Source organism: Podarcis melisellensis, assembly GCF_964234715.1.
Source record: "Podarcis melisellensis genome assembly, chromosome: 17".
Taxonomy (NCBI): domain Eukaryota; kingdom Metazoa; phylum Chordata; class Lepidosauria; order Squamata; family Lacertidae; genus Podarcis; species Podarcis melisellensis.
The window spans coordinates 19,869,101-19,878,846 of NC_138534.1; the positions used below are offsets into that span (position 1 = coordinate 19,869,101).

The window sequence follows — 9,746 nt, forward strand, 5'->3', positions numbered from 1 at the left end:
TCTAAGGAGAGTCTGGGGAGGGGAGTGTGGGGAGGTAAGTGAGGCGGAGCGGGGACTGGGTGCCTGCGCATCTCCAGCACCTGTCAGAGGTGCTAGTGTCACGAATTCTTCACGGTGCTTTAGCAGAAATGCTCAGAGTTCCAGGTTCTTCAGTGCAGTATATTTATTGTGAGCTATATATATACACAGGGATGCGGGTGGTGCTGTGGGTTAAACCACAGAGCCTAGGACTTGCCGATCAGAAGGTTGGCGGTTCGAATCCCCGCGACGGGGTGAGCTCCCATTGCTCAGTCCCTGCTCCTGCCAACCTAGCAGTTCGAAAGCACATCAAAGTGCAAGTAGATAAATAGGTACCACTCCGGCGCTGCTCTGGTTTGCCAGAAGCGGCTTAGTCATGCTGGCCACATGACCCGGAAGCTGTACGCCGGCTTCCTCGGCCAATAAAGCGAGATGAGCGCCGCAACCCCGGAGTCGGTCACAACTGGACCTAATGGTCAGGGATCCCTTTACCTTTACAGATTCCACACCTGGAGGCTGACTTTGCGTGCCAATGTACCTCCTTCACCGCTCCTTCAACTGCACGACGGCTGGGTGACATTATTTCAGTGTGTATCATGCATATGAGTGAGGAGGTAGAGATCATGTGGATATCCCAAAATATTCTTCACAAGTTCATTGTTTCTTCCTTTGTATTTAAGAAGGTGAATGTTTATCGCTGTAATATTTCACACCTGAAAATGCAAATCCTGTCATTCTAGTTTGACGCTGTTCTATAAAATGTGCAACCATTTTAACTATATGAACATCCCTCCTCTCCTATGTTTGTTTTAGCCCCATCTGAAAATGGGCCTCCGTCAATTCATCTCGAAAGGTGCGGGGCAGAAATGGAAGACTACCGTGCAAATGACGGTGCCTGCTATGTGGTCAAAGACACCACACACACTCTCTGCTAGTAAAAAAAAAAGGCTTTCTTTAGTAGACTTGCAGCATTTATTGTCAAACACTTTTTCCTGCTTTACCAGATAAATTGGTTATCAGGGATAATTTAGTCCACAAATTAATAGCAGAGTCACTGGTTTTTTAAAACCTCCAACACCCTGCCTTGTGGTCTGGTTTCCAGAGTCGTCTTCTCAGCAATTTACTAGTATTAACATTAGAACTATCCTTCCTTAACTACTCCTACCAGGGTTAGTTTGGCAGCGATACTATGTATTATTAGGAGTGACACTTCCAAAAATGGTATTGAATAGTTTCTGCTAAAATGGAGCAGTGCTTAATAAAACAAGAATCGTAAAACGCAAAATACGGCATTTTGACAGCATATAGAATTTGTACTACAGGCATCTGCGTTAGAACTAGTTTTGTATGTGCAATATATTATAGTTGCTTGTCCTGTAATATTTAAAGGACTCAAGTTGCCACCTGAGTCTGCAAAGACATACAACTGTATTGTTTGTAGGTGAATCCTTGCAGTATTTTGCAAAACACAAACAAACAGACAGACAGACAGACAGACAGACAGACAGACAGACAGACAGACAGACAGACAGACAGCCATCTACACAGGCACATAAAAGTGGGACTCCTGTTTCCAAACACATTAACATGCCCAACATTTATTGATTTGGAAACAGAAGGCTAAGCTAACAGTTGGTTTAACCCAACAGGTCTAACTAATCTTATGTTGAAATATATTCAACAGCTTTGATGTTGTTATGATTAGTTGCATTTAAGAAAGAGGCAGTGAAAACCCCTCAGCAAGTGTCTAGAGGCTTAATGTGAGCGAACCAACTGAGATCTGATCCAAGCAAGACAGAGGTGCTCCCTGGTTGGTAGAAAACCAGGTCTCGGGTTCTGGAAAGAAAATGGTGGCCTCTAAAAAAATCAGGGGCAGTTTATGTGTTCTCGTGCACCTGTGATGAAGAGTCCTGGAGAGCTCCTGGGTACCTTATCTCTGGCCACAGCTAGGCATGCTAGCAGAAAAACTGCAAACCGCGGTTTAGTACATTGAAAGTTTTAAAGGGAAATTCTGATGTGGCCATCCCTGAGCCGATGAATTCCTGCCTGGGTTTCTCTATGTATTTGAATGAGCCTCTTCACTTTTATGTGCAATGTGTAACCAATACAACTCTTGCCCCAGGTAATCTAGGATAACTGCATTTTATTGTTTGTATTTAGCTTTGTGTTTATGGAACTTCGGCACATTGGGAACACATAGGAAAATATATCCCTGGCTGAGTTATATCCATTAGCTTCCAATTTCACACATGCACATTTAATGTAGACTATATAACACTTTAATTAAAGGTTGGGTTTCTCTCTTCAGTGTGGCAAATGTGGCACAGAAATCAGCATAATTTTAGACGAATTGGAGTAGGAAAATGAACACATAACAAAATGCAAATACATTTAGTGCAAAACATAATTATAATGGCAATTCATGTGGTTTGCATTTTTTACAGGAAACCAGGACACCATCAATAATTTGGAGACAAAATAGATTACAAATCAGCAATCTTTTTTTCCATACAGGCAGTATTCAATTAAAAAGCACCACAAACAACACTGAATTTTGGGTGTTCCTGAAAAATTGGATGTGCAAATATAAAGGTATTTTTAACACAATATACTAATCTCAGTTCTGGTACATCCCCAATTACAGCACAGTCCGGCAATCCCCATAGGGGTTGCACGCTTTATTCTAGGCTGTTTGACCAAAGGAAAGTTATATGAACTGATGGAATTGGCAAACCCAGTTTCGCTTCTCCTCTCGTGGGCTGCATCTCCCAGTTGACGGATGTATTCATTGTATTCACTGGAAGTAGGAACATATTCATTAAAATAATCATATAAATTTAAAAAGTCTTTCAGCGACGGCTTTCCAGCTTGTTGACTGATGCTTTGCAGTTGCTCCAGTTCAGGATCCAAGACAGACTGCAAGTTAATATTATCCAGTCCTTTCTCCGTGCTAGTTTGAAGAAACTCTGTTAAGGTAAAACAAAGGAAACTATCAAAAGGCGACCCTTTGTAAAATGTCTACTGAGTTTTCTGGAAGAAATTTGTTAGTGATATTGTGAGTATTATTCATTCATTTACCTATACACATTTTACCCCACTGGTTCACCAAAATATTTCAGGAGCAGCTTGCAAGAATAAGTAGTGATATGCAAATTTTGCTAACTAAACTAGGGCTGCCATATTGTTGTTGAGTTTTTTTGGTTTTACCCAAAATTGTTGAGGTTTTTTCCTTTTGCAAAATCTCAAAAAAATATGAAGTTTTTGAGCTATTTTGAAGGAAAAACAGCAAAACCAGACAATGTTGACATGGGTTGCTGTATGTCCAAATTTTCCCAGACATTTCAGCCCGGACACTGCTTCCGATGGCTGATTGTGGGCTATGTATGGGAAATTCTGGGTGTATGGCAACCCTGGCTAAACAATACATCTTATTTTAACAAGTCCAAAACATACCAATGATTTATTATTCAACAATTGTTTTTTTACCTATAAACATTTCAAGGACAAAAAGAAATTGCTGAGCAAATGTTCTAAGTACGCTGCTAGAATCTGGGACTCAAAATGTGATTCCTATAAAGAGGTAGGGATCTGAAGAATAGAAATATATTACAGGAAACAGGAAAGTATAATTATCCCCGTCAAAAGACACAACCACATCATTTTCTTATAGTTAAAGTGTCTTCAGCTTGAAATACTGAGCATGTAGTAAGGTTGTGATTTAGAGATAGGGCACTGACCCTTCCCCATTTTAGACCACTTATGATTTTTCACACCACGTTTCCGAAAAGCTCACTGATTCTATAATACAGGTTGAGTTATTATTGCCATATTTAATTCAATAGGTCTATTTACTAGGTAATCATGCAGAATATCCAACGTATTTTGCTTTTAAAAAAAGAACACCTGTTTTGCCAAACATCACTACTGGAAATTCCCAATACATCATTTTAAAACTTGGAATTTATCTAAGAGATAGCTGTTGGATGCGGCTGAGTTTTGAACTCTAACCCCCCCAATTTCTGTAACTCATTCATGCTTCAACTGAATTTTGATATGGCATTTCCGATATGTGCAACAGAAAAATGTACATTTGCAGATGCAACAGCTATATAAAATGAGATTGTGCCAGTATATGTGGTAGAATGTTTTTTATAAGTCCTCGATTTAGATGTTTGAGTTTACAGTCTTTTCCTCAAAAGGATAGTTGAAATTTAAAGGCACATGAATATTGGAAGTCCTAATTAAAACAGCTGTTATTACCTTCCTTGGTGCTCATCTTCAAACTGGGGCAAATCCCCATGCTAAGTTCCTTTTATTGATCAAATTGCTTCTGGTCTAAACCAAGTGTCTAAATCAAGATTTATAGCATATGCTGGGGCTTTATAGTAGAACTGCTATATACTTTCATTTACCACTTTATATTGTATTAAAATAATCTGCAAGCACTCGCCTAGGACATTTCTTTATGAATTAGTTAACCAGTTGAGCATGTCAATCAGAGAAGCTGTGAGCAGCAGGCAGTCAATAGGTTATGTCTGGTGCAAGCACACACACACACACATACATAGAGAGAGAGTATTTGCAATTCAAACAAGTTGGGGGGGTATGCAAATCCCACAAGTCTTAAGTCTCCTTCAAATCAAACAAAGAGAATGCACAAGCACCACTGAAATCAGCAAGACATTTGAAAAACTTAATTTTGGCTGGATTATACATATTTCATTTGCCTCCCCCCCCCCCATTTATTTTAAATGAGAAGTTGCTTTTGTATGTATTCACACTTGCTAGTGTTTCGAAGACTAATCTGAGGTTAAACTAGAGCAAGGCACAATGGCAGCCTAAAAATGGATATCACTTTTTTGCATCTGCCTCCTTGAAGTTTAGGGGGAAATTAACATGTCACGCGGGACACGGGTGGCGCTGTGGGTTAAACCACAGAGCCTAGAACTTGCCGATCAGAAGGTCCGCAGTTCGAATCCCTGCAACGGGGTGAGCTCCTGTTGCTCGGTCCCTGCTCCTGCCAACCTAGCAGTTCGAAAGCACGTCAAAGTGCAAGTAGATAAAGAGGTACCACTCCGGTGGGAAGGTAAACGGCGTTTCCGTGTGCTGCTCTGGTTCGCCAGAAGCGGCTTAGTCATGCTGGCCACATGACCCAGAAGCTGTACGCTGGCTCCCTCAGCCAATAAAGCGAGATGAGCGCCGCAACCCCAGAGTCGGCCACGACTGGACCTAATGGTCAGGGGTCCTTTTACCTTTAACATGTCACGCCTTATTCACAAGATCAGCTGAGCTGCCTACCACTCTGTGTTTCCAGTTTTTGCCATGATGCAGGGGCTTCAGGTGAGATTGATGCTCCCTAGATCCACTTTCAAACAAATACAACAGAAGCAATTTACAGTTTGGGGGAGCTAAAGCTTTAGCGACTCAGAAACAACGAGGTAAAGACTGTATACTGAGAGGTGCTGTGGAACCTGCCTGGGAAATGCCCTCTCACATAGCTGTCAACGTTTCCCTTTTTTTAAGGGAAATTCCCTTATTCCGAATAGGATTCCTCGCAAGAAAAGGGAAAAGTTGACAGCTATGCCCTCTCATCAGATGTCAAAGAGAGAAACAACTGCACGACTTTTTAAAAGGCAGCCCTGTATAGCGAAGTTTATGATGTTTGAGGTTTCATTGTGGTTTTTATACGGATATTTTCCTGGGCCATCCCAGTCCGATGGTTGGCACAGAAATAATAAAATTACCATCATCGCTTTTACAGTGGTACCTCAGGTTAAGTACTTAATTCGTTCCGGAGGTCCTGAAGCACCACTTTAGCTAATGGGGCCTCCTGCTGCTGCTGCGCCGCCAGAGCACAATTTCTGTTCTCATCCTGAAGCAAACTTCTTAACCTGAAGTAATATTTCTGGGTTAGTGGAGTCTGTAACCTGAAGCGTATGTAACCTGAAGCATATGTAACCCGAGGTACCACTGTATACAGGGTAGGGAAAGCAAAGTGGCGGGGCGCTCTTGATGTTTCGATCTTTGGTGATGCGTTTTGTGTTGAGAAGCGGCCCTATGGATAGCTCGCGTCGAGCAGCAGCCTCCTCGCCTCAGGGTCGTGGGTTCGAGCCCCACTGCGGAGCAAAAGATTCCTTCAGTGCAGGGGCAGGGGTCGGACTAGATGACCCTCGTGGGTGCTGTTCTACATCCAGCTCGGGAGAACGGACTTGGCAGTGCGTCTTTACGCACGAGTCTCCAAATGGTTCTCTCGAGCTCCATGGAGGGGGGGACCTATCCCCAGACATGTCTACTCTACAGGGTCGCGACCTAAATCCTGCTTTAGAAGCGAGCATCTTGTAAGTTTGCGCGTGAGGCGAACAGAGAAAACTCCCCCTCTTCCCCGGGGATCTGTACTTTTCCTGGTCTCTCGAAGACGCGGTTGGATATTGGAGATGTTCGTTTGGCACCAAGTTTCAGCGGGAAGAGCCACAACGTTTAGTCTAATTTATTATTATTATTTTTATTATTAACAATAATGACCGCCCACTGTGGAAGACGAGCGACGCCCCCGACCCCCCGCGACCCCCGTTTCCCCCGACGGCGCCTCGCGAGCGTCTTACCAGCGCGCGCCCTGGCTGCGTCGAGTGGTGCCTGCTCCGTGGTCCGCTCGGCCACCCTTCTCCAGCGCGACCCTCCGCAGGTGAAGATGACGGCGCGGATGAAATCTCGCCCGCACAGCCTCACGGCGTACTCGCCGTCTTGGGGGAATGCCGAGGCTCCGGCCGCCTGGGAGCTCCGGAAGGTCAGCTCGGTCGTCAGCAGCAGCAGCAGCACGACGGGCAGCAGCCCGCGGAGCCTCATGGCGAACGCGCGCCCTCGCCTGCCTTTGCCGCCGCCTCGTCCCGCCCTTCTGTCGGCTCGGAGTCCTGCAGAGACGCGCCGTCGAGCGCGAAGAGGACTGACGGCTGGAGCGCTGAGCCGCAACCTTCGCCAGGCGCGCTTTATAGAGCGAGAGGAGACCCTCCGCCTCTGACTCATCCACACGCACACGACTTTCAGCACTTCTCATTTCCGTCCTCTGCTTCCTCGCCCACCTCCCTTTATCAATTTCCTAGAGTGAAGCCCCTGCCAGATGGCCACTGGGCATTAGGAAGGAAACGTCTTCTTTTTCTTTTCTTTTTTAGGGTTCCCATATTTCAAAAAGTGAACATCCGGACACGAAACAATGGGGGGGGGGGGTTAGATAATGGACAATCTAGTATTTCTGCTTCCAGCTAGCATTCTGTAACATTTTTCTGTTCAATATACAGTGGTACCTCTGGTTAAGAACTTAATTCGTTCCGGAGGTCCGTTCATCCCAGGAGTGCCAGGAGAGCGTGCATGGCCATGGCACCGAAATTTGTGGGTGCTCTGCCCCTGCATGGGGAATTCTGTTGGTGCTCAGGCACCCAGGGCCCAGGGGAGTTGGCCTCGAAATTTGTGGGTGCTTTGCCCCTTCATGGGGAATTTTGTTGGTGCTCAGGCACCCAGGGCCCAGGGGAGTTGGCCTCGAAATTTGTGGGTGCTCTGCCCCTTCATGAGGAATTTTGTTGGTGCTCAGGCATGCAGGTCCCAAGGGAGTTGGCACTGAAATTTGTGGGTGCCCTGTCTCTTCATGAGAAATTTTGTAGGTGCTCAGGCACCCAGGGCCGAGGGGAGTTGACAGCGAAATTGGTGGGTGCTCTGCCCCTTCATGGGGAATTTTGTAGGTGCTCAGGCACCCAGGGCCTGGGGATTTGGCACCTATGATACAGTCCCATTTCAGTCCACAGCATCTCTGAAAGCTGTAAGGTTTCCATCTTGTAGCCATGGGTTTTTTTCTAATTCATCTCTTAGCTGATTGAAGAAATCATCTTCCACGTTGTCATCATTCCAATTGTTTTCCCGCACATGAGCATCTTCATCTTCATCTAAACCAGCCCAGTCTTTGGCAAGGAACTCTTCAAAGTTCTCCTCCTCCTCGAGCCCCAAGAATCATAGACTTGTAAAGTTGGGAAGGGATCACAAGGGTCATCTAGTCCAACCCCCTGCCATGCAGGAATCTTTTGCCCAAAATGGGACTCGAATCCACAACCCTGACCTTAGGAGTGTCGTAGTTTCATAGAAACCATTGGCATACTACCTATCAAATTACCATTCTTATGCAAAATCACATGCAGGATTTGAGAATGTAGAGAATGGATTTGGAGGGCTTAGAAAATAAATGTAGGTGTGTTTTAATGCAGCCCTTAAGAGGGAATGGGGGGGGGGACAACATCAGGGAAGGAGGGAATGGAAGTCAAGAAAGTGTGGAACAAAAAACCCCAAACGATATAGATGACTGGAGTTATGTAATAATTTGGAAGATTTAATAGAATTCATTATTTTAAAAAAGAGATTAAGGGCCTCATGTTCTACCAGCTGAGCTGTCCCAGGGTATATGTCAAGCATTGCTCTTTTTTTTTTGAGCTACAATGAGAATCAGGCGCCAACTCCTAGGAGCTGAGGTCCCTTTGCCCCCTCCATAAAATATTTGAGGGAGCTGCCCCCCTGCAAAAAATGTTCATGGGTTCATTCAAACGGTGTTTGCGTTCCACATATTGTGATCGATTTTGCAGGGCGGAGCTTACCTTCTCTCCCCCCCCCCATTTTATTCAAGTTGGCACCCCTGACGACAATCGTAGAGGCACGCCACAGGTCTCTTCAACTAAAACATCCAGGACAGCAGTGGCAGACTTTGGGCTCTCGGATTTCAGTGGTGCCCTGTGGAACGCTAAAATTCGGCGGCTCTCGCACTCAGTTCTTCGGCATTGTGGTGGCGCTACCCTAAAAACCGCCTCTGATGACAGACGGCCATCCAGTCTTGGCTTAAAATTCTCCAAGGAGGGAGAGTCCACCACCTTCTGAGGGCATCCGTTCCACAGTCGAATGGCAAGGTCAGAAAGTTCTTCCTGATGTTTAGTCAGAATGTCCTTTCTTTTCTTTTAAACAATATTTTATTAAAGTTTTCTTGGTTTACAAAGGTATGCGCAATGTCTCTTTTTTCAAGTTACATTTTCCATAGGTCAGTTTCATTTGTTGGGACATTAGGGTTACATTAGGAAGAAAAAAGGGGAGAAGAGGTGGGTGGGGGCTGGGAGGCGATATTTCTATTTTGCTTAATGTATGTCTGGATTTTTGTGTCAGCATCGTTTGTGCAGGTTCTCTTTCCTATTCGCTTGTGTTCCTTTGTGGTGAGAGAAATTGGGGTTGGCCTAGGGTGCGGTTGCTTGTTTGTGATTGGCTGTGTTGAACTTTGTTTTCATCTTTAAGTGGGGTGGGTGCTTTTGAATCAGGTTAGCCATATTGATTTGTATGCTGTTGGTAGATTACAGTGGTGCCTCGCAAGACGAAATTAATTCGTTCTGCAAGTTTTTTCATCAAGCGAATTTTTCGTCTTGCGAAGCACGAAATCCCATAGGAATACATTGAAATTCAATTAATGCATTCCTATGGTCAAAAAAAGTCCAAACAAAGCCAAATTTGGTACAGCAAGAGTTTATTAACTGCTCTTTAAAGTCACACATGCTGTAAAGAGCAGTTCAAAAATTGAAGGAACAATAAATTAAGTTTCTAAACATGACAGAAAAACATTTAAAATTCAACAAAGTGTACCGTACATTTTCTAAGACTCTGGGGGACCACTCGAAGAAGGTTCCTCTTCCACTCTTTGCTTCTTGCTGAAGAAC

General features: G+C 44.5%; 1 protein-coding gene across 1 annotated transcript; it reads right to left on the minus strand.

Annotated features, from left to right (window-relative positions):
- Positions 1-1,580: 1,580 nt before the first annotated feature.
- Positions 1,581-6,948, minus strand: LOC309360231 (relaxin-3-like). The gene is made up of 2 exons (XM_081894889.1): positions 6,621-6,948; positions 1,581-2,984 (listed from the first exon to the last, which is right to left on the minus strand). The coding sequence occupies exons 1-2, from the start codon at positions 6,859-6,861 to the stop codon at positions 2,617-2,619; spliced, it is 609 nt and encodes a 202-aa protein (XP_081751015.1). The 5' UTR covers positions 6,862-6,948; the 3' UTR covers positions 1,581-2,616.
- Positions 6,949-9,746: the final 2,798 nt, after the last annotated feature.

What these genes read in the sequence shown, in the direction of transcription:
- LOC309360231 (XM_081894889.1), bottom strand. Translation starts at nt 6,861, where the DNA reads ATGAGGCTCCGCGGGCTGCTGCCCGTCGTGCTGCTGCTGCTGCTGACG. An exon ending in CGCAGCCAGGGCGCGCGCTG is followed by an intron (nt 2,985 to 6,620) that starts GTAAGACGCTCG and finishes TTACCTTAACAG; the next exon opens with AGTTTCTTCAAACTAGCACG.